Here is a 24,834-nt window from a genome sequence, read left to right on the forward strand (position 1 = left end):
CACGAGAACATCCTTGACCGTTGCGCGCACGCGTTTGGCAAATGGCGACACCCAACAGTCGAAGAGGCATTATTATAATACGAACCAGCTGTCCATGAGCGTTGTGCCACTGACTGCAGTAACGGCATTTAATTCTGGTTGTCGAATTACACGTGGTCGCAGACCAGGAAATATACTCAAAAGTGCCTGCGCCAGCCAAATCATTGTTTGCATGTGGTGTACGGAAAGAAAGGTGACAGTTACGAACAGGAATACTAGCTTGTTTCAGTGTGAGGTTAAATGAAATCAGCATTATAACATGGTGTATTCTGCAATGGAGTGTCTGTGTGATTTTTCAAACTTTCGAAGTGCTGCACGACCTCTTTAGATGGCAGTTTCCACATAAATGTAAGTTATCAGAGTACCAAATCAAAACAGAAAACAAAATACAATTCATGAACTAAACTTCTGAAGTCTGGTACAAGTACCTTTCCTACCTACCTACTTTATTCCCTTTCTTTGTTCCGTACCCTTCGGGTTGTGCTGTTCTTTACGCCATGATTTGCCTGTTTGGGACCATGGCAGCTTTTCTATGGGTTTCTTTGTTTCCTTTGAGTCCAAATCAAAGGAATGTGTGGGCGTGCTTGAACAAATACCAGTGTAGATTTTACATTATTGAAGATAAAATATTGAAGATGTTGTTTTTTGTTGAAATAAGATTACGCAAACGTTTGCATCCATGGTATACTCCTAAATGGTTGAAGAAAATTGTCTTGAGAAATTCCCTGATATACTTTGATTCATTGAGAAAAGAAACTAGCTTGGTTACTTTCCTACGAGAATTGACATTTTCAGGACCACATTTTGGCAGACTATTATCTGATAGTAGTAAATAAAATTGTGTAAATAGTTCATATCAAAGAGTGCAACCTGCATTTCATTCTTGTGTTTTGTACACCACAGTTTGGAGACTGTGACAGTACGTCCTGGTCGTTATAAGTTATTCCTTTTTAATGGTTAAGCAACAGTTATCTGTTCATGTATCACAAGGAAAAAGATCTTCCCTCTACAATTTCTTCAAGAATTTTCTTTTTAAGAGCAAACTCTTCCAGGAAAATCCAAACATCACCAAACACGGGCAGTTCTAATTCAGAGAAGTACAAAACTTGAAAAGAGTATTACATAGTTTTATTGACTGACTAAAGTGTATTTTGTTAGTTTTCAAAAACTATTTACATGGTGACTGCAAACACACTCTTTTAATAAAAAATGATATAATTTGCGTAACATTTTTTCATTTATAAATAATATCATATACAGAAAATTTGCATCAATTAGAAAGATCTCTGTAAGAATACTGGACACTTCAAGCACACATAAAACTGTTTCAATATGCTCGTCTTTTCCGACTAAATTTGCATAATGTAATTCTAATTAATGTAATTTTAGTTTCCATCTTTTGTGTATTTCAAACTTGTGAAAACGTAATGACGTCTCATCTCCAAACTTTTGCTTTTGTTGACCCGCAGTCAGGCTGCGTTCATTAATTAAACAGGCCGTTTCTCTTAATACCTACTTCATTAATACACAGTCACTCTTTGAATCACTCTGCATACAGTAACGATGTAAAAGGAAAGCTCTGAATACTGGCGTCCTTTAGTACACCAAATTTGAATTTTATTTGGAACTTTATCTATGAGAAAAGCATGGGGGTCTGCTTATCCTATTTACGACGTCTTGATAAGAACCCCTGAAATTCTTCGTGTCCTTCAGACACGGTTGGTCGGACGAGTCTCCGACCCCATAGACACGCAAGAGAAGGCAAATCTAAAATCTGTGATAAGGGCTAAAGATTATAACACACGTTTTTTATGCCATATATTTTAAAAAACACATATCTGATTTACAACGCATGTGATTCCGATAAGATGTCATTTGAGGGCAAAAGGCCAAAATGAACACACAAGCAACGATCACATACAACACACTGAAAAAAGTAATTATGTTAATGAGCTAGCAGGACGTCATTTTGCCAAGACAGTTATGTTGTCCAGTCGGCATGCATAAAGATGTGGTAATCCATTGGTCCATCTTGGCAGCATGACGTCAGATTTTTTAGCATACAGTATTCTACAAAAGTATAACCGAGTCCGAATCAATACGGTTGCGGCCAAGAATAACACGCTGCTATAGGCATCTATCATAGGGCAGCCATTTTGCTTTCCTTCTTTCAGCAATGTAACCAAACTGAGGCTGGAAGGAAAAACAGTCTATTCCCTTTTATCAATATGTGAAGTTGCATCACTGTAATCAGTGAGTCTACAGGAAACAGGACAAAGAAAGGCGCATATCAGAATAAAGGTGTATGGCGAAGTGGCTGTGGCCGCAGTGGCTCCACATGGCGCACGTGTTATTACTAGACGCAGCCGTAATTCAGTCGGTCAGCATCGATCTAGCGGCTCATGACACGGACGCCACAGAGGGCGACTTCTCCGATTTCTTGTCGGCGCTTGGCTGCAACTCGGCGTCCTCCACCGACATAACCTTGGAGTTGCCGTTGACTTTGACGACGACGCAGGCGATAAGGGCTATCACTAAGACTAAAGCGGCCACGCCACCCACTGCAATGCCGGCAATGGCACCGACTGACAGTCCTTCATCAATGGATAATGCAATGACACAAAAAAAAATCACAAAATCAGCCATAGCAACAAGACCCGATTTACAAAACTAACTCAGGAGGCCATTTACCAATGATGCATTGGTACAAAAGCCCCCATTTATTTACTGACGTTAAAGGCACGTTTCCATGATTTTGTACGTTTAAGGGTGCGTTGCGTACAGATCCGCTATTTGTACGTTTCACTTTCTCGGACATAAAAAGTTAACATTGACATAACACACGTGCATGTAGCCCAGGTTATGGCGTTTCGTCATTGGCCGTTCGTATGATTACTGCACTGTCGCGTAATCCACTGTAAGCGAGCGATCTATCCACTGCGGCCAAGCAAGTGCACAAACACCGTTTTCGCCGGTGTTTTTCGTCAAAGCTAACAGCGACCTCATGATATGCGTATCACGCTGGCCGCATAAGGTCGCTGTTTGTCATGATTTCCCCGCTGCACACATCCCGACTCTGTCCACGCACCGTACGTGCCTACGGTGTGTGCACTGTCTGGGCCAGGCCGCAGCGTTTTGTTCGCTTTACAGTGTATTATTAGGCGACTGTTCCGTCACCATACGGACGGCCAATGACGCACGCCTTGCACTAGCACTGAGCAAGGCTAACGTTCTTTGCGTTTGGCTGTCAAAATCGCACCAGGAGCGATTTTACACACACGTAACACTTGGCGTGAGTGTTTAAGCGCATATGGAAAGGCGCCTTAAAATGCAGGCGAGAAAGCTTTGGAAAATAGCCCCTATTCATCCCTCTGCTATCGTTGTTTTGGAGGACACTTATGCAAGACCTGTTTGGCTGTTTTACATCACGTATACAGATGCATTTTGTGTTCGTATTTTGTTGAGTGGATGCGAGTACTTAGATTATTGTGAATTGATCACCTTGGCTCAAAACAACAGGAGTCTGAATATATTTTTCCTATTATTCAAAAAAATAACCAGAACGGTGTTATGCGCCATGCAGGGCAGCCTATAGATTAATCAATATAACGTCAGTAAGATCTCGAAAAAACAAATCTCTGTGTGATTAAGTATTCTTTATCAGAAAAGTAAATAAAGCAGTGACGTGTCTGAACTTACCAGCTATTTTGGAAACCGCTGTGAAAACAAAGAGAAAAACAAAGAGAAATTTTCAACGTTAATTGGCAACATTTTCCAACAAGAGGGACTACTGAGGACTATTTCTATGAGAACTATTCCTATGATCATGAATACAACGTGTCACCGAAAGGCGCCAGGAATACTAGCATGTACCTAATAATTTAATTGTGCTCCAATAAGAGGAAACCTGGTCAACTTTAAGATGTTTAAATTTCAAGAGTATGTATACTTTCTACAGTAAAAATAAACGTCGGAAACCTCTTGCAAGCATTCACAAACAAAGCCTGATTAACATACGACGATAAAAAGTTTGATAGGCTGCTCGTTGAAAACGGTTGTCGTATTGCCTCTGTTATATAAGCCATAGGATTGTTTTCATGTAGCAAGTTCAGTTTAGCGCAGTTTATTGTCTGCACTAACCCATCCCAGCCATTTTACAGTCCGGGGAAGATGTGGGTAATAAGATTTAAAAGGTCTCCCATCCCGGTTTGGTTTTAAGCTCACTCAATACATCCACGGCAGATTCTACAATCACGGAACTGCAAACTCTTTTGAGTTTGGCATAACCTGGAAAACTTATTTTCTTCAAAGACCACTGACTTACCATTGACGATGAAAGAATTTTTATCAACCTGAAGGTCCTTGACGAGGCTGTCATTTGAAGTCTGGAAACCCTTAATTATCGCATCTTTCAATGTGTCAGCGGTAATCCCCAAGACGTCATCAAAGGCCATGCGGTAATCCGCGATGATACTTCCGCTCCTGAACTCTCTCACTTGACAGTTTCTGTAGGCATCTTCCACGATAGAAGATTTCAGGGTCAGTCGAAGCTGAGGAGTTAGAATGACAGTGGCCGCTTGACTAAATTAGGTAAATGATAAAGTTCATCAGGTTTAGGTGGCTTGGGGTTCGAACACATAATCCTTATCCTTCCTCCTATTGGCGTAGGCCTATCCAGCGGGGGGAGTTGCTCCAGGAGGCAAACATGGTGTCATTTTTTTTTCGGAAGAACTAAAAATTTAAAGACAAAAGAAACGGCTTTGCGCATCTTCCTATTTTTGCAATGAGATAAAATCATTCGAGGGGAAAACATGGCCCTGTGTGGCTGCGCTGATAGGGCAGACCTTGCTGGCACGCATTATTGCTATTCCCAAATGACCCTGGACGTGCTTCATGTTTTTTTTTTGGCATGCGCCGTTGAAATGCTGTAGTTTCTCATTCATGTAATCGCTCACTGGAGTAACAAGCCGTCATAAAAAGTTTCGGCTGCTCTCCGGCACCCATGGAAGTAACTAGCTGCCGGCTGGAGTCTCTCCCCGTAGAAGTGTGTTATCAGCCATGGCTTTAGGACACACTGATGAAACCCGCATCCGAGACAGTCCACACAAAAAAACAAAATGACACAAAATCTAAAAAGGGGGGCCTAAGAACTATCCTGATGAAGTTGCAGCTCAGTGAATTCTGTATATTCTTAGGGTGAGAAATAACAATATTACAGAATTTTGATTTCATATCAAAAGTTTCTGAGTCATGTTCTGAATTCAGCGTCTGGGACTAGCGTTCAGTCGAATGCAGCTACGCGATGTCACGCACTGAACCGACAAACCGTATACTGTACCGCACGCCCCTAGATTAGCCCAGGTTGCACGACGTCTACATAGGATTGCGACTCATGTCCAAGGTATAAAAGTTCTCCTACAATGCGAAATTTTTTCGACGGTGTTTTCTCACATTTTTACCTGGCGAACACAGCTCAAATGTCGTTCACAGAGTACTTTGTATCCCGAATTCCATAAATGCTGTGTTAAACTTACTAAATACACCCGCGGACAACGTATTTTGCAAGAGATTTAGCGAAATCCACGCTTTCTGTTCTTCCAGTTGCGCATGCACCAAAATGGCCTCCAAGCTCGGTCCGCATTGTCAGTTATGTTGTCTAGGTCTAGGTCTTCTGGTCTCATCTGCGACTTCCTCACGCTTGCGCCCTTCCGCGCATGCGTAGGGTGCATTTCGTGCATGTGCAAGTACTCGTACTAGACGAACGCAGACCGCGACGGAAAGCGTGGACTTCGCTAAATCTCCTGCAAAATACGTTGTCCGCGGACGTATTTAGTGGTGGGGGCGTATTTAGTACAAGGCACCTGTGAACGACATTTGAGCTGTATGTGCCAGGCAGAAATATGAGAAAGAAAACTACAAAAAAATTGCATTGTAGGAGGACTTTTATACCCTGAACGTCAGTCGCAATGTAAACGGAGACAACGTCTAACCTGGGCTAGGCCCTAGATGTACATTGTATTGTGTCAACGCCCGCCAGCACTTCTCATGGCAATTTCCAAAAGGGAGTCTTTAGACGCGTCGTTGGAAAAGACCCACTTCAAAAATATTAGGGTTTCTTCAAATTGACAGCTTGCCAGAAAAGAATAATTTTACAGGGCGTTTAGTCCCATCATTTTTAAACCAAGTTTGCTATTCAACAATAATTTCGTCGGTTACAGGTACTGTTTGGATTACTGCAAATCATGGACTGTAGCTTTTACCTGTGCCTTGAAAAACCTTCGATTCGAAATCTAGATCTCTTTTCTCGGAAAATACAGCATTCGTCAATTTCGTCAGGTTATTTTTTGGGGGGGACTCATCTTTAAATTTTAAGCACTTGTGTTGCTACAAAGGAGGATGTTGTACAACTTTACCTTTATATGCGCATCGCACACACGCTTAATTTACAGAGCAAATTGTAGATAACTTACTGCGTCGCAGACTCTTTTACTTGTGGTTTTGAACTCCGTGGTTTGGGAGTCTCCTAATGCTGCTGTGAACGTGGCATCTGCGCCGTCAATTTTGATGATTTTGAATTCACCGTCAAACTCCTTGAGGGCTGACAATGTAAAAACAAAAATGTCCTTGAATAACCTCTACACAGGATTTCTTTGGAAAGTCAGAATATTGTCTATAGACATCAACAGACGGTCATTTTTATGCCACAAGTTTGTCGTATCTACCAAACTGGATGCTGCGAAGTGACTAATACCGATAAAGCTTGGCTTGGACAAACAGGTGCTAGAAATACACTAAGAAGTAAGCTGTAACATTTGCAACGTTCTGATTTCGCACACAGAGGACTAAGTCTTACAATCTAGATAGATAGGGCTGTAAAACTGTGTAACGAACATGGCTAGCGGCGGTGATTCCTAATTTGAGATGTACGTTCCCACTTAAAGGTCAGTTCTTTCCACGCTCTGCGAAAGGTCTAAAATTGTGCACAAACGTCCGAACCCGGAATTTTGCGTTCATACTGAGAAAAGAGGTCAATAGGAAAAGTACTATATATAACTGCTTGTTTCTTTTGATTTACACGAAAGGAACTTACAAGGTTTTTCGGTTGGAATCTTTTCTGTAGGGTTTGATTTCGTTGTTCTGCCTCCATTTCCTGTCGGCTCTGTTGCCCCTGCCGGCTTTGTCTCCCCTGCCGGCTCTGTTGCCCCTGCCGGCTTTGTCTCCCCTGCCGGCTCTGTTACTGGCTTTGTTTGCCCTTCTCCTTCTGTCGACTTTGATTCTTCCGTGGTTTCTGCCGCACCTGTTGGCCCAGGTGTCTCGGTCATCCCTGCTGTCTCTGCAGCATCTGTTTCTGCTATCGGTGCTACAGTCGTCTCCGCATTGCTACGTGTTCCTGTGTCAAAAATAAAGCATATCCGTGTAACAGGGATGAGATTTCTCAGCTTTTTAGCTGATTTAAGCTTTTTTGTTTTGGATTTCAGCTTTTTTCGTCATTGGTTGTGTACAAAGGTATAGGAGATTTTCACATTTCAGCTTCTTTGTGCCTTTTTTCAGCTGTTTTCAGCTATTTTTAATCATTGGTCAATTTCACCCCTGGTGTACACGGGTACATCGACACAAGTGCATTTATATGTATCAGCATGTTGAATTGACGGTTCTCTGATTTTTTAATGTTTGCTTGACATTTTAGGACCTTTTTCTCTTTTTTATTTAAATACAAATCTCCCTAATTCCCGAGCAACACAGATTTGTGTTTCAGGGAGAAAATCGCAATGTAATGCTGGTTTGTGCGCAAGAATATTCTGAAACTTTGATATTTTGCGATGTTATGCTTGGGTTATTCGTTGTGGTGTAAGCACAGGCATGCAATTAACCAACTAGCAGCCCTCTCTCTGAAATCTTTCAAAGAAAAGAATTTCAGAATTCATAATTTGAACAGAGAAAAGGTACGAACTGAAACGTGGTTTCCTTCGATGTCGGCAAAGCAATGGCGCCCTCTGTTGTCCAGATGACCAGTACGGACATCTTTAAACACTTAAAAATTGTACTTTCAATAAACATAAACCCCGCAAGGATATCAAGTAGATTCTGTACACTGTAAAAAGAGTATGAAGTTGCACAAGAAAGTTCGTCTAAAGACAATTTGCCTGCCCCTGCTTCTCAAAAATAAAGGAAGATTTGATCTGGAGGCAAAGTGCATTTCCTTGTCAGTGCTTCTCCCAAGTCTGGAACCAAATTTTGTCTGGTTTTGCCCAAGGCTATTTTTACTGAGCTCATTACATCTAGTGATGTATTCTCTTTTGATAAAAAATAACTAAGTCAATTTTATCATTAAACCGATGGGTAAGAATGTATGTTTTCACAAAAAGAAACAAGGAAACATACCGAATGGAAAGAAACACTAGAATGGTGAAATAACTTAAGGTCACTAGAAGAAAATACTTCAAATAAAACCTTACCCATCAGGCACAGTGCCACAATGGAGGCACAAAGAATAATGGTTTTTGTATCCATGGTGAAGATGTGATCGCCAAATTGTGTCCCTGTTGAACAACAGAATAAGAGATAAGACATTTCAAGGCAAGGGTCGTACCTGTCTAACGATCAAAGGAGGATCCAGGGTGGGGGACAAAGCGGCCTTTCCCTGAAGAGGAGGGAGGTAGCAAGATTGTTTGATTTTTCCAATACAGTTGCAGAACGGCAATTTCAAGGAGAGTTCTCCGTCCCCTCTTTCCGAAAGCGTATAAAAACCCAACCTTTGCCTAAACCCTCAGAAGAGCGAATTTCACTTACAAAGTTTCATGGTTGCCACCGCCCCTTTACAATGGTTTGGAATATGCCTTTGCATGCTCAGATTAAAACCGTTAAAACAGAGGACTTTATTAAGATTATTAATAGGGGCGTATTAGTGAGATGCACTGCTAACAATACTACCGTTACATCTTCCGTAATGGTAGTCTTGTTCCAGCACGCCATTGATTGATAGCCAGTCACTAATGTCGCAGAAATCGTACATCACTGAGGGCATAATTGTTTTGTGTAAATTTAACCATTAGTGTGGGTTCCCATAGGTGGAAACTAGTAGTCGTGCGCAGCCTGAGATAAGTCCGGGGAGAAAATAAAGAAAAATTGAAACCCGTTACATGAAATTCTACAGACGCCATATTGGGAAGAAGCGTGCAGGTCTAATACGTCAGTTCAGTATTTCAAAAAGGGTCAAAAGGGCCAGGTGATAGGGCAAACCTGGCATGCATGCATGAGTGCATCGCTGTTGGAATACCACACTGGCTCGAATCGTTAGAGGGTGCACTATTCACGGTCCGTTATCAAGCACTTGTCTCTTTTGACCGACACTACAATAGCGCTAGCGGCCGTTCAAAAATACATTTTTTGTTTAAAATTATAAGTAATTCAGTGGCTTGCGATGAGGTCAATGGAGGTCATATCACCCGGAGAGAAAACAGTAGAAACAGATGAGCACCCAAGCAGCCAGTGGCGTAACTAGGGAAGGGAGTGGAAGGCATGGACCATCTCCATCTCGAGGCCTGTGCCGGGTGCCCCCCCCCCGCTAAGAAATCAGAGAAGAAAACAGTCTGGTGATGGTTCACTTCGGTCAAATATTTTAACAGTGACTGAACCCATGCATGATTGCGTACCCCCTCCAGTAAACGGAACTCCGAGTGCCCACCTGCCGTGTACCCCAGTTTAATACTCAATGCAGGTAACTACATTATAAATGGGCATCGAAATTAAATTCTGCAGAGAGGGATAAAAAAAGCCGTTAAACACGAATTAATCAGCAACTCGCTCTTTTTCCAACCTCCCACGTCAAGAATATTGCTCGTGATTTTCCTCCAAGTTTCTCTCGAAATTGTGGCTTCATTAATTCCCTGCTGGTACATATGTGAGAGCATCCCCTCTGACCCACTGGAAGATGACGTGTCTGGTAAGTTTTATCTTAAACCTGTACCCTATGAAATGTTTACATTCTTGTATGTGCACTTGATAGATAACAGTACTTATAGAGATGGTTGGGAAATTACTTGTGTGTTTAGATTGAAACTCATAATTTTATCTGCTTGTGTTGATAGAGCCTGAAAGTTGACCCCTGACGGCGCGCTTTCGGAACCCTTGGATAGGAAAAATAACGTGCAAGGATTTAGAATTTGTAATATTTTTTCGTTCTGTTACTTCTTCAAAAAAATCCAGCACGGAAAACGGGCTACCGTAGTATACCAATTAAACTGAGAAATCACCTGACCTAAAAGAGAAATATCCTACCGAAAATTGAACCATCACTTCCGATGGGAAGCACACATCCGATGGGAAAATACATGAAGAACATTGCAATGAGGCAGTCTCGTACGCAGATGGTTTGGAATTTTATGGTAGTCCGTCGTTAAAAGCAAAAATAAAAAAAGATCAAAATATTTTTCACAGTGTTACAATTTATAAGTGATAAACTTAAAGCAATATTTTACTTAAATTTCGAAAGTTTCTAATCTTTTATCTAACCTTTGCTGACAACAACAACTGCGTAACGTCAACTCAACGGATTTTGAAACCCATCGACTGCAAGTAGGTAAATCTTGTTTTCACGTTAGCACGGGCAGTGCTTACAAACAAACAAACGTGCATGAACATGGAGAACCAGGTACGATATCTCCGGATGTGAAAAGGTCGTAAATTCGTCGTAAATTTTTACCCATCTCCAGGTGACTTTTCCTACATATTTCTTGAGGAAGACAAAGGAACAATTCCAAGTGTTTCATGGGGTGGTTTCATTTACGAATTATTTGTCCAAAAATTATCGAACGTGTAGGACGGCCCAATGTAAAATCCACATAGGCGCAGCCCGCGAGGGTTCCCGAAGCACGCAGAGTGACCGTTTACTTTCAGGCTCTACTGAGAGAAGGGCTTCGCCGAAAATAGCTGCTTTACAGTATCGATTTCCTTTTTCAAAAGTCAAATATAAGAAAACCTAACTTTACTTTATAATTTATAAATGTGTTAAAAGGTTATCGTTTTTCTTCTCTTGTTCTTGATTTTTTTCAATGCAAGTTCGGCTGTGGACCTTGAGAGTTTGATTAAAACACAAAATAAAATAAAACATGCTTCAAATAAAATATAGCCCATAAGCATTAGTTTACAATGAATAGAAGCCGTCGGCGGGCAAATATTTGAGTTTTCGGAAATTTCACAAAGGCCTGCAGGGGGTTTGGCATAACAGGTACTACTACTGTGTACATAGTAACATATCGGATGGGAGTAATATTTACGTACTTCATTTAATCGTCGCTAGGGGCAAGGTTCAGGCCGTTTGTAGCCCGATTATGGAGAGAATCGAATCTACCACTTTATCTTGATAAGGGTATTCTTGAAGTTGTTTATCATAATGGTTGCTACGTAAACACTTCCAAACATAGCGACGATCACACTCTGCACGTGAGAATTTATTTTATGTTTCAGATGAGCAGGGTTTTCCAGTCATAGAAACCATCGCATAAACGTATTTTATAGACAGCCAAATATTTTAGGTCGAATTTAAGAAATACCCCTAACCATACACTAAGTTAACATTATTCATTTCGATTAAATTGACTTATAGTACAATTTTACAACACTTTCACATAGAATTAATGACCTGAAATTTGTCTTGGTACATTAGAAGCTACAAACATGGCCGAAGCAGAAATTTTTGTTGTAAAATCTAATTTTGGCACCAAGGTAATACTGAAACGGCACGGACGCGTTGACGTATGTGAGTGATTGCAACCGGAGAGTGAGTGCTCTGCAGTAATTTGGGACGGGTCTTACAATTGTAATCCCAGATCCCCTTATCCCAGTTGCCATTTTCCGAGAAGATATACATGGAACAACCGGGATATTATGCCAGCACTGGAAGGTTTCGCACCAGTTGTATAACAAAAACTAGGTTGAGGTTGGGTAGTTCAACTCCTTTATCTTTAAGGGACATCTGTTTAAGACTTTCTGATTTCAACGATACTTTTGTACTAATTTTCGACATGCTTTGTACACTACCAAGGTCATAGTGGTCGTGTCCGTAAGCAAGCGTGAGAATGAGTGGTCGTGACGGGAGCACGCGCCGAAGTCATTCTGATATTGCTCTCTTCTCTTCAGAGATCATCGCCAGATACATTTCCAAGAAATGCGCGTAGATATCCTAATTCCGGTCGTGCTTGAGAGATGAATGTTAACGTCCACGAAGTGTTTTTTAACCGTTGTTAGTAATGTTTTAATAACAGAAATCAAACTTCAAGCGCCATAAACTCAGTTAAAATTAGAATCGTGACCAGCTTTCGATTTCCACAGGTCCCAACTGCAAGAGACAGAACGAGGAAGGAAAGATGCACGGAACTGGACGGACGTGGTGTACAGTCTCATTCTTCAAGAACAAAGTACCATTGGTTATGTTGTAGTTCCTCCAGCCACCTTAGCAACAGCTTGATACAGCTTGTGCTGGGATTGTTCTTGAAATTGATTAAATTAAGCAAGGTTGATTTTAAAATGCAAGCACAAATCCCGAAGAGTTACGTGATACATGAGCAAACAAGAAGTCGGCGCATGGCCTGGCTGATAAGACAGACCTCGCCCTAGCGCACGTGCACATTTTGCTGTTCCCAAACTGACCTCTGATAAGCGTCATATTTGGAAACATTTTCTCTTGGAATACCGAACTGACTTCCTGCAAATTCATTTGTTGGAAGCTATATATTTTTATTTCTTTGCCTTTTTAAATACATGCTGTATTTTTTTAGTTCGAGGACGGAACCAAAGTTACGGCGGACTTGCTTTGCTGTCCAAAAATTTGGAAAGGCTCACACCTTGAAGCTGCCCTTATGAAGGAAGGCTTGGGATTGTAATTCCGTGTATTATTATGAACTAAACTTTAATGTCTGACATAATCCAAATATGTAGCAACCTTACAATCGCTTATTACGGACTAAAAGCTGTTGCAGTGTATTTTGTTTTTAAACGAAGCCTTCAGGAGTAACTCTATTGCAATCATTTTGACACTAATTTATGACAATCAAACATTCTATTCCAGAGCAAAACCCGATTTTCCAAGACAGGTCTGCCCAAACATGTATGTTTTCAACACGCAGGTGACCTTTAAATTCAAACAACCGTAACAAACAAAACTGTACGCCGATTTGAGTTGAACTTATCAGTTGTACAGGATGAAGTTTAAAAAAACATCGACTATGGGACAGGTAAGTTCTTGTTGACCGGCAGGGAGTAATTAAGTGCACAAAAAGCGTATCCAGCTCTCAGGTTAATGTGGAGATGATCCTTAAGAGTCGTATAACATGCAATTGATGTCTGTTTCTTATGTTCTTTTTATCGAAATTTGGTGGCTTCAGATCCATTTACAAGTACACATACTCGGAAGTACTCGGATGCGTGCACGGCCATCTTAGTACTCGGCAGTACTTGGTACTCAGGGAAAATACTCGACTGCAAGATTTAGAAGCAGTCACGAGGTGTGATATTTTTCATCAAACGCAATCACGACAAACAACTTTCACTTCTTTCAACACATCTCTCTGTGTAGTTTTCACTGCCGTCCGTATGCATCTTGGCCAGGTTACCGGTCTCGCCGGCACAAGATAAATGAAGTCAGTCGCTCAGCAAGATACAGTCTCCGATGTAGGTAACATCAAATTGGCCGCACCAGCATCTTAGACAATGAGTGATCACCATTCAAACTTTGTGTTATGCTATGACCAATCGTACTACGATGCTAAAATGTTGCGGTATACTTTTCTTTTAATACAATATTATTCCAAGTGGACGAAAAAAAGTTTGCATAAAATTAGTGTCAAAATGACCGTTAGACATCACCAACAACACTCTTCAGGACTCAGCACGACGGGGGCGAATTTGACCTCTATTCTTGGATGGTTAAATTGGACACTAATTCTCCAAAACATTTGTGGAAAATTTTTCAGTGTTTCAGCAACAACAAAAATGTACATAAAAATGAGGCCTAAATACTCACAGGAAATGGAAGGGGTGGGTTGCTCCACTGGAAAGGTCGTCCCGCCGGCTTGAACGCTGGAAAAGCAATAAATGTGTGACAGACGGAAAATCGCGGTTTATGCTCTCGTCAGCATGCTATGTTTGGCCAAATGCTCAGCAGTCACCATAGTGAACCATAGCAACTACACCCCAAGAGGTAAAATAATACAACATCTGGTGAAGTGCAACCTCATTTCATTGTCTCCCCCTATTGTCCAGTCCATAAAAATCACTTCATTATAGCTTCAAAACCCCCGTCAAAAAATTAATGATGTAATTGGTTGACAAGTACTCCTCTTGGACAGCTGACCGCCAGCGTTGCTTCTGATTGGTCTGTTCGTTTAGTGTGGAGGCACCGATCACACACCCATTTGGGTCACAATGGCTGTTGATCGTCCTCGTTGGCAATCTCTCCAGTTGACAGCAGCGCCAATCATTTTTATATATAACCTGTCTCCAACGTTGAACTTGTAACAGTGAGCAAAGAGAAATTTGTTTCCTAATTCTGTTGTGGTAGACCATCATCGTTGAAATAAAACGGCCAATATTCTGCACAGAAAGCACGGCATTTTCAACGCGATCCGTTTCTTACTAGATCAGACGTTTGACCCCCAAGGCAGGAAAAGTGGTTAGCTCAACGTAACTTCAGTATGGGGAGCAAAAAGAAAGCATGTAACCAGCCAGTATCAGAGAAAGCGCACGAATGTTGCCAAAATGTACAGGTCTATTCCAGGCCCCTTTAATAGCAAAACATAAGTATGGGAGTGTGATTAATTAAAAAACCAATTTTAAGAAGAGTAACTCTGCATTGTAAACGCCATACAATTCATCGATGAGGCGTACACATCAGCAGTGCTCCTAAAAACAATCTTACCACAGCTTGTAATAATTCCATACAACATTTTGACACATTTGGCCCATGCCCTTCAATCTTGAGAGTATTTGACCTAACCCTTAAAGCAGGTAAATGTTTTTATACGGCATGGGTATCTTATCTAATTCCATGCTGTCAATCATACTCAGTCTAACTACGAATCGGGGAAAGACTGAAAATAGGATGATCCCTTTGTTAAAAACTAAAGAAAGAAGCCATTCATAACTTCATATTCGTTTGTCTTATTCAGCGGTGTTGCAGTAGAGCCGTTTTTCGAAATCCTCATGTTTACACATATACGAGGGGGTAACTACGTTTATTGGATGATCCTCGCCAAATCTGCGGTGACCGAATTGCTCGAAAGAGTAGGAATGTGAATGTTGTTTGCACCCACAATGTCCGTTTTCAAAATGGATGCTATACTGCCACTTGTAATTTAAATACAAATCAAATCAAAGGGGTGAGTTTGCTCTTTTGACATCTAAACGAAAACATTTTAAAACACCGACAATAACGTCATGGATATTCTCTTTGAAGGATCCAGTGGCATACTTGCCAAAGGAATTCGAAAGCTAGTTGCTCGGGCTTAATTTCAGCATACCTGACACACTCGCAACAAAGGGGACTCGGCAATAACACTGGATCAGAATATTTCAATCAGACCTTGCGGCATGCAATGTATTGATAACTCCCGGTCCAGTGTCATCGAAGAAAAGAGTTCTGTATAATCAATGATGTAATTCTGGCAGCGCCAAACAGGTTGAAAATCTATTATACAACAATCGTCACTACAAAATCTACCTAAAAAACAGACACGTTTATGTCAGAAATGGGTAAGTATGCCATGCAAAATACCGTAGGATACTTAAATATACCTCACATTTTACTGCCTTTGGGGTTTGTGGAATAATTTTCTAATGTTGGTGCTATGCCAGAAAAATAACATATCAGCGTTATATTTATATTTACAAAATATGTTTGGCTTAAGCAAAGTCTTCATATGCAAATAAGATATAAACTTGTAGAACATACCATACTCAAAATCAAAACTTTATACATAGCTACATGCAATTTCAACTCTTTTACTTCAGCGAAAGATACACAAATAATGCGCACTGACTGTCCACCAAAAGTGCATTCGTGACCTTTAAAACTTCGTGAAGTCAGTTCAGCACGGTCCAAAGGTAGCTCTTTACAAAAGACTCATTTCAAGTTTTAGTGTATGCCTCCCCAAACGGTCCGGAAAGGTTTCAGGTGGTGCTGATTTCTACGTTGAAAAAGTTAGTGCTTTGCTTCCAGCACAGACAATAAATAAATAAACTCTGTCTCCTCGGTGATTCCCGCCAACAGCTGCTCATGTGACTCTAGATATCGGGCCAAAATCGACGAGACAAAGATTTTTGGTGAGTAGCCAAAACAAAAATCCCTCACCTCGGCTTTTCTTGTACATGTACATATTTACCAAATAATTTTGCATAGTCTCAATAACACGTCAACTGCAACTTGAAACTTAATGACATGTTTAAATCGATGGTAAAAGGCCAAACTATCCTTGCACAATGACTTTAGTGCCGATTTATGACAGTATTTTACGAACCCCAGGTTAGCGTCCCTGCACCTCCATCGGTTATCAATGTGACGACACCTAGGCAGACGAGTTGGAGTTCTGGTCCGCCTGCTTGCTCTGGCGGGAAGTGGGCCTCAGCTCCTCTTCATCGAGAGACCCGACTTTGGCGGACTCCCTCTTTGATTTCACGGCAAACACGACGACGATTACGACCACTACCGCAACGGCGGCGACACTGCCCACGACGATGCCCGCGATGGCTCCAGGAGATAGACCTTCTGGATCGGGATTTGGTGCAACTGTGTGATAAACAGTGCATGGAAAACCTGCCTTGCTTACAGTCTATCATGACTAGCCAGACGACTTCTTTTAAATCTTATCTTATCCAAGCGAGACTGGTTGGTTTTCAGCATTAAAAGCGCTCCTGTAGCATTATTTTACGGCCTTTCTGAGGGTTGAGGTTACATTTTGGTGCTTTTTTACAAGCAAGCAAGCAAGGCAAATGGACGAAAAATCTTTCTCTCGTTTTTCCTAAACAATTTTTGGAGGGGGGGATTGCCCAAGCCCCCTGGATCTGACCTTGATTCTTTACAACATTTAGGATTACACTTGTAACTCCTGCTCACACGAGGCAAACAAAGTTCATCGCTCCTATTCCCGTTTGCTTTCGCGCAACTCATGAAACCCACCTAAACTACACAGATGCATCTGCTAGAGTGTTCCTTGCAGGTGGACTACAAAACGTTGCAAAACTAATCTCTCTTTTTGCAACTTTTTTTTTTAAGTTACGCGCTACCACACTGAACACCTCAGCAGCATGTAATCCAAAATTAAAAAGAAAAGAGAGTCTTCAACTTACCTGTGGTCTTGGAGACTTCTGAAAACAAAACAAACAAAAATACAATTGAACAGTAACACAAGAAGCAAATGATGACCGCTAAATGTCAGGCAAAGCTAAACTGAAATCGCGTTTAGACCTTGCGCAATATACTTAAACCAAAATGACACTTTTTTTACACGTGCATTCCTACGGAGGCTCGATGGATCGCGTCTTACCTCACTACGTAAGCTGCACATGTTAATTAACAAAGCGTGACATCATTATGTTATGGGTCTATTGCTTCCCTTGATTTCACCTATAGGGGCTTGATGTGGTATAGCCATCTTGCGGGGCAATCTTTTGCTGCACAAAGAAGCCTTGTTTGTGCATAACCCTTTGGAAAAAAGAACCCTTCTCCAAGACGGGTACCACGCAAAGTCCCCATACTCCAGGACGGGTACCACGAAAAGCCCCCATACTCCAAAACGGGTACCACGAAAAGCCCCCATACAAGTTGATCTTTTCCTACACTTACACTTTCAAGCTGCTTTGTGACAACAAAGTCCACTTGAGCTCAGTAAGCAACGTGTTAGAATAAAAGGCAGCACAACTGATACGCACTCCAAAATGGGTACACGCCCATATTGGTGACCTCCGGGCTGCACTCTGTATTTTGCGAATGGCTCATTTGTCGATTTTTAATGGATTTGATTTTCATATTTTTTATTGATTGCCTTATTAATTCACTGACGGATCGATTGCAGAGAAGGCTGAAACAGTTTTGCATCAATAAAAGTCTTTGCCATTACCTTTTAGTGTGATAGATGATGTATCAACCTTAAACAAATTTATCCTTGGGTCTGTAGAGTTGGTGAAGGCTCCTTGTAAAACCTCTATTAAATCCTTGGAGATGTCTCCCGTTCCAACAGGAAATCCAAGCTCAAATGTTGCTACGATGCTCCCTGATGCAAACTTGGTGACTTTACAATTTTCCAAATTTTTTCCTGTGTTGGAGTCTTTGACGGCAGTTTCAACCTGGCGAAAAAAACATAGCAAGCAAATGTCCTGTAATGAAAAACTGTCGAAAACATGCCGCTGGTCGTTCGTAGTCACCGCACAGTATCATTAATGCAACACAGTTTCCAATTCATCACCATCAAGTATCAAAGTAGCACTGCTCAGTATTAATTTGACACCACAAAATGTCAATCATACACCACATTTATAGGCAAGTCCCAGGCGTTTGGCTGTGTATGCAAAATTGTTGCGGTTATTAACATCATGGTCGCTCTTTTCGCGGGCTCCAGAAGATGTGTCCTTATAAAACCACAACTCTGAGAAAATTTTAACATTACCTGGAAACAGAATGTCCCGTCAAGAGTTTGTGAACAATTGTAATAGGCTCAATACTTACGGCAGTGCACACATCCTCGCTCAACTCCTTGTAGTCCTGAGAGTTTGAGTTTCCGTAATCGCCAGCGTTGAAGTCCGCTTTTGTCCCATTAATTTCTTCGATTTTCATTTCCCCCTCAAAATCCTTGCGGGCTGAAAGAATAATTGGCAAATGTTTCCTCAGGTCCCATAGTGAGAAAGCGATGAAGGCAGGGAAAATTTTTGCTGGGTTGAAATACATTCTTTACCTTGAACAAATCAAACACACACCCACACAAACAGCCAACAATCAAAGCAATAAACACTGAGGCAGAAGTTTTTATACTCACGGGTTTCAGTCGTAACTTTCGCAGTGGGTCGTGGTGTTGTTTCTCCTGGGATGCTCCCTTCTGTATACGTTTACGGTAAGACAGGGTTAACGTAAAATAGAATTATTACCCGCAATATTTGTCTTTCTGTCCATTGCACTTTTAAGGTCTACTTTTGTAATTTTTTTCTCTTTGCCTAAACTTCAAGCTGCCTTGTGGCATTTTCCAACACAACTGACTTTATGAGGTAAAATCTGACTCCCCTCAAGAAAGGTCTGACGAGCAATTTCTCTTTCCGATTGGGAATACGTTCATGTTAATCATGCTGATTACACACTTCTATTAACTTCTTTACAATATCCATCCTTGTTATCTGTGTGGATTTATTTCGATAGGTTACCTGAAAACTTAATGGATGACGTATCAACCTCGAGGATATTTATTCTTGGGTCTGTGGAAGTGGTGAAAGCATCCTTTAAAATCTGGGTGAGCTCCGCAGAGATGTCTCCAGTTTCCCCAAGAAATCCTAGCCGGAATGTGGCCACGATACTTCCTTTTGTAAACTTGGTCACTGAACAGTTCACCAAACTCCCCCCTTTGATAGAGTCGTTGACAGCAGCTTCAACCTGGCGGGGAAATTACAGCAAAGAGATACACCTCAAGGCAAAAACTGGAGTGTAGAATTGACACCATAAGGAGTTTTTTCTACACCGGTACGTGTCAGTGCCGCAACACAGTTATTACAGTGCACGGTGTGAATCCGAAAAGGTAGACTCTTAGAAACCATTAAAATAACATAGGACCAAGTTTGAAAATCTGGTTGTATAACCCGTGGTGGAGGGTGTAGTTCTGCTTTGATTGATGACAGTTCACATAATTTTTACGCTTCGATGAAGAGCGAAAGGTTGAATTTTGGAAAATGAAAGTCTATTACGCACGGGTGTGTGAGGGTTAAAATGAGATTTGTCAGATTGAATAAAAAATTTAAAAAAGGTGTTTTCCTTGCACAAATAAAATTTGAAAAAAAATAATAAACCCTTTACATTTCTCGATGAATTTGATCCATCACATACACCCGTGCGCAAGAGACTTTAATTAAAATTCAAAGTTCAAACTTCCCATGCTCATTGAAGCGTAAAATGTGAACCACGAAATTAGCATCAATCCAAGCAGAACTACCCCTTCAACAACGGGTACAACCAGATTTTTGAAACTTGCCCTCCGTCATTTTCATGGTAGTTTTTCTGAGAGTCTATACACCCTGTAGTGACAAAGTCATGAAAGCATTCAGTGTGACTTGAATTCAGCAACCCTAATATTAGTCCAATTGATTATGCTGGCAGAAGTAATGACATCACTCTTTACCAAGACTCAAGGGAAGCGTTCTCAGGGAGTGAGAACTCCTTGTCAGAAAACTTAAATTTTGGCTGAACGGGAAGCAAATTATGAAAACAAGTTTTATGGATGACGGTTCCGTGTCACTGCTTTCTAGGAATAGCCAACTTACAGCGTTGCAGAGTTTTCCACTCAAATCCATGTATTCCATCGAGTTCGGGTCTTCATAATTACCAGCGCTGAAGTCCGCCTCTGTTCCATTAATTGTTAGGATCCTTATTTCACCCTCAAACTCCTTGCGAGCTGAAATAATCAATTTCAGGTGAGTTTTCTCAGATGTTTTCCCCAAGAGAGAAACGATATTACGTTAGAGAGTAATAGGTGAGTCGGGTGTGGAAAAAATCAACCCAATGGATACAGTTTTACTTTGTTACCGGCTGTAACAGGAAAATGAGAGCGGTCTATCATGCACTCACGCGGGGGTTTAGTTGTAGTCGCTGGTGTGGTCGGGACCCCGGTAGGTCGCGTTGAGGATGCGTCTGATGTAGCCCTTCCTCCTGTAGTTTGCACTGCATCTGACGTAGCCTTTCTCTCTGTAGATGAAGTTGAGGGAGCGTCTGATATGACCCCTCCCGTTGTAGCTTGAGTTGATACGCCGTCTGTTGAGCCTATCCCGGGAGACGTTACTGGTGTGGTCATCAGTTCGGTACCTGCATCGGTGGTCCCTTCTGTAAAACTCATCATTGATGTTGCGGTAGTATCATCTGATGTCAACGTCACTGTGCTTGCTGTCTGCGCATGGGTAGGGATTCCTAAATAATTAATTAATATGTGAAAATGTCAATGAAAAGATAGGCTGTTTGAATCCAAACCATTTTTATAATCGGAAACCCCAAGAAGATAATTCACATAAAGCATAAGGAACAAAAGGACTATATTCAGTGGGAAACACAAAGACTTTGCCGAAGAGATGCTTTGATTGCTCTGTTAATATTTGCAGTGAATGAAAATTGGAGTTCAACAAGCTGCTCATTTGCACCATGATAAATGAACATATATCGGCAATCACGTATCTGCCTAAGGTTGCAAATGGGGAGATCAGCACAAGGATATTAGACCCAGGAGCAATTTTCATTTGTAGAACAGCACTAAGATCATCCTGATTATCCTATTTAACTAAGTCTCTGCCACGGAAAGATTGTTTATGATCGGATTCCGTATCAGAGTTGTGACGAGTCATTAATATTTGTGACTCGAGTCGAATTGATTCATTAATTAAGCAAAACAAAAGTTGATCAGAGTCGTGTATTTTTCCCGAGTCAGTTTGAGTCTAAATATTTGGGCTCAATGTGATATATGACACAACTTTGACTAGAGTCGGTCTCCAGTGAAGTCATTGATTCGAATCATTGTACTAACTATAACTTACCCATGACACACACCACGATAAGAAATACACAAACCGGAGACTTGAAGGTGTCCATTGCAAGATGTTGAGACGATAAAGCTAGAAAGGGAAGGGAAAGCCGACCTTTTCGTGGTAAGTGAAACAAATTTAGTACTTTGTGTTTGTTAACTTTTAGAAACTTTACGATCGTGTACTGTTTATCATTATTCAATGTTTTCATTAGTGGTCTTACAAAATGGAGACAGCAGACGTACCAGACTTTATTAGGAACTCAACATTCTTCAACTTCTTTATCGTAATTGTGGACTGTTGACCTTCTCCCCCAAAAAGAAAATAATAGCACTGCCAGCTTTTTTCAATTCTGTTTTTTTGGGGGGGGGGTTTCGTTGCCAACGCCAGTGGATGGGTTACACTGAACTTTTTCAGAGTCGCAAGTACCTGTTTTTTACGTTTGTGAAACCGTGTTGAAGACTTCCTGAGGTAACCTTTTAACCTACAGTTCCTTCGTCCAACAAATTTTATTTTTGTGTCTTTGAATACAGGAAACATCAACGATTGCTGGGAATTAAAAACAAACGAACGACGATCCTGGTGCAACATTAGAGTAAACCGTTTCTCCTTCCTTTTTTATCACAAAAACCTGGACGCTGAACATTTTCACTTGTCTTTTCAATATTTCCTAGACCGACCTTTTATCTTACCATAGTCTTCAAAGACCCATTTACAGTCGAAAACTTTGTATTTTGCAGCTGTTACCACCGGGCTTCGCCCTTGCTCAGTATTCCGTCATTCAGTAAGTCTATGGTCAGAGCAAACTATTTTAGAAATTCGTTGCTACAACAAAACCTTATTGTAGATACTTGTCACGACAACGCAACCTACACGTGCATACAATTGAAGAGCCGTTATCCTCTGCATATCATTTATCATCCTTTACACATTTGATCCCATTATTGAATAGGTTCTAAAGTCCTTCGTTTCCAAATTAGGCTCGGGAGCAGTGCAAACCCCTTTTGTGACCCAGAGTTCCATCGTTTTGATCACGAATTACCACTCCTTTTCGTGATTACGAGTTTGTCTGTCGCTGGAGTCGCCGGGCAACGATAGAAAACTTGGCAAATATCACACTAAATGCGCACGTAGTCATCAATTGAGTGTTGAAAAAAGTCATGCTAAGCACTCGAACTGTCTTTTCTCTACATATCCCTGGCGGTATTCTTGCAACCTTTTCTTTATTCCAATTATCCTTTTTCAAGGAGGTATTTCTAGGTATAATGCTACGTTTTCTTCGGTGCGAAGACGCGGTTTTAAATTTCAGGTTCAATAAAGTTTTAAGGAAATAAACTACAGAGAAAAACTGACTATCATTATTAATGATTATTGACTATTATTGATTATCAGTAGTTTGCATTTATCCTATTAGTCGGCGATTTGCTTTGAAGCCTCTGCTGATCCCACAAACGAACACGTGCTCACTCTGCTCCATATTATTTCGTTCTAAAGGTTCGCAGGTGAATTTCAATCTATTTTTGAAATCATCCCCTTGTTTTCGAAAGAAACCTGTTGAACAACAGGAGACTACTTGTACCTGAAGACTAATAGGCGTCCATATACAACGGGTAAAATGCTTGGTTTTCAAACCATGCGCTAAATTTTGTCATCATTAGAAGTTTCAGGATACGTTAGGATCAGCGATCGAAGGAAATGCCATAGCCCACATTTACATGTACTTACTGCACAGTATGTATGCTACATGTATGTTTGTAAGAAGCAGTCTCGTTGATAGAATTTGGTGAAGCCACAAGTTAAAAGTGAACAAACTGTTTTGTACATTAATAGCTCCTATCAGAGCAAGCTGAATTATTTCCATTTGTTAAAAACGTTATCACTGTACATGAATTGGCTTTTGTTTAAAATCTAGCTCCTTGATCAATTGGGTAATGACTCAGGCTTGATTAAACCCCAAGATACCACGGATATTTCGTTACTGGTTTTTGTTTCACAGCATAGTGACCAGAATTTCTAATCCGAATAAAATGAAGGGGAAACAGTCGATTAGGCCAGTGCAATTTTTTAATCCAGAGGCTGAGCTGGATTTGTAGTTACAAATGTGCACCAATTATTCTTAAAAATACTTTAGGCACTGAGGTGTTCTCGTATTTGAAATGTTATTTAGAATGTCAAAGAAATGGGCAAAATCTAAATCAGTTGAAAACAAATGAAAATATGAAAATTTTTGGCCATTGCCAATTGTTTTCAATTTTGACTAAAACAACTTTTTTTAATTATTTGAATTTAAGCAGGCAAACCAGGAAGCCGTTCAAAATGATTGGGACCGTGTACTCCTAACCAGCATTACAACTCACTCGGAAACTTTTCAGAGAATGACAGAGACGAGTTTAGACAGGTTTTTAAGAGGAAATTGTAATCGCCATTCATTATGATGTCTTTTCTAAAAAAGAGTTATTTTTACCAAGAGTTGACAATTAATTCATAATTTATGATTTGTGACCAATTTATGATTGCAGGACTGCAAATCTTTCCCTCGAAGGTACAGTTTTTGTATTACAAAGACATTACCAGGAAAACTCACTGTACTCCGATTCAGTCAGAAATTCAATAAATTACAAACGTTGCTAACCATAAAATAATTTATCGATAAATAAAGTAAGGCCAGGCGTCGACTTACGGTTTCTGGAGTTGGTCTAGCCAAGTGCCTCTGAAAGCTCTAACTGTCCTCTTGAAATCAGTCCTGATATCCGAAACCAACCAAAGACCACAAGGTTTGCTGTTGTGACGAGAAGTGTTGGTCGCTTATAACGTTTCAATGATTGACGTTGCTATTAGCGCAAAATTATTTGCTCTTGCTATAAATTACCTTCCTATTGGCTATCTACGTTTCAAGTGGTTGGTGAGTCCGCACGTGACAAGGAGCAATGCTTTCCATTGGACGTTATCCTGCGTGCTGTAGAGTTGCACTGGAACTGCGCGCTAAAGGGAATTTACATTGGAATAACTTTTCACTTCAAAGGTTTTCTGCGATAAGCCTCG

General features: G+C 40.8%; 2 protein-coding genes across 5 annotated transcripts; both read right to left on the reverse strand.

Moving 5' to 3' along the window:
- Window positions 1-963: 963 nt before the first annotated feature.
- Window positions 964-14,288, reverse strand: LOC110979432 (uncharacterized). Of its 3 annotated transcripts, none has more exons than XM_022235211.2 (8): window positions 14,060-14,288; window positions 8,971-9,132; window positions 8,496-8,579; window positions 7,130-7,429; window positions 6,510-6,637; window positions 4,364-4,589; window positions 3,739-3,756; window positions 964-2,633 (listed from the first exon to the last, which is right to left on the reverse strand). In XM_022235211.2, the coding sequence occupies exons 2-8, from the start codon at window positions 9,062-9,064 to the stop codon at window positions 2,440-2,442; spliced, it is 1,044 nt and encodes a 347-aa protein (XP_022090903.2). In that variant the 5' UTR covers window positions 9,065-9,132; window positions 14,060-14,288; the 3' UTR covers window positions 964-2,439. The 3 variants fall into 3 exon arrangements, with proteins under 3 accessions (XP_022090903.2, XP_086996206.1, XP_022090904.2); XM_087140080.1 differs by having other exon boundaries at window positions 8,971-9,054; window positions 14,060-14,287; XM_022235212.2 differs by lacking the exon at window positions 8,971-9,132 and having other exon boundaries at window positions 14,060-14,282.
- Window positions 14,289-14,796: 508 nt separating this feature from the next.
- On the reverse strand, window positions 14,797-24,611 carry LOC110979306 (uncharacterized). 2 transcript variants are annotated; one of them, XM_022234988.2, is made up of 10 exons: window positions 24,473-24,611; window positions 21,805-21,882; window positions 20,852-21,187; window positions 20,548-20,678; window positions 19,441-19,666; window positions 19,062-19,121; window positions 18,755-18,885; window positions 18,150-18,375; window positions 17,380-17,397; window positions 14,797-16,819 (listed from the first exon to the last, which is right to left on the reverse strand). In XM_022234988.2, exons 2-10 carry the CDS (start codon window positions 21,857-21,859, stop codon window positions 16,599-16,601), a joined length of 1,404 nt encoding a protein of 467 aa, XP_022090680.2. In that variant the 5' UTR covers window positions 21,860-21,882; window positions 24,473-24,611; the 3' UTR covers window positions 14,797-16,598. The 2 variants fall into 2 exon arrangements, with proteins under 2 accessions (XP_022090680.2, XP_086996205.1); XM_087140079.1 differs by lacking the exon at window positions 24,473-24,611 and adding an exon at window positions 22,485-24,233.
- Between the last annotated feature and the right edge of the window lie 223 nt (window positions 24,612-24,834).

The sequence above is a fragment of the Acanthaster planci genome, linkage group LG08 (genome assembly GCF_054643075.1).
Source record: "Acanthaster planci isolate LZ-2023a linkage group LG08, COTS_SCS, whole genome shotgun sequence".
Lineage (NCBI taxonomy): Eukaryota > Metazoa > Echinodermata > Asteroidea > Valvatida > Acanthasteridae > Acanthaster > Acanthaster planci.

Coding starts and splice junctions, on each gene's coding strand:
- LOC110979306 (XM_022234988.2), bottom strand. CDS start 21,859: ATGGACACCTTCAAGTCTCCGGTTTGTGTATTTCTTATCGTGGTGTGT. Junction 21,188..21,804: donor TATCGTGGTGTGTGTCATGG/GTAAGTTATAGT, acceptor TTAATTATTTAG/GAATCCCTACCCATGCGCAG. Junction 20,679..20,851: donor GACTACAACTAAACCCCCGC/GTGAGTGCATGA, acceptor TGATTATTTCAG/CTCGCAAGGAGTTTGAGGGT.
- LOC110979432 (XM_022235211.2), bottom strand. CDS start 9,064: ATGCCCTCAGTGATGTACGATTTCTGCGACATTAGTGACTGGCTATCA. Junction 8,580..8,970: donor CCATTACGGAAGATGTAACG/GTAGTATTGTTA, acceptor GTTGTTCAACAG/GGACACAATTTGGCGATCAC. Junction 7,430..8,495: donor TGTGGCACTGTGCCTGATGG/GTAAGGTTTTAT, acceptor TTTTTGACACAG/GAACACGTAGCAATGCGGAG.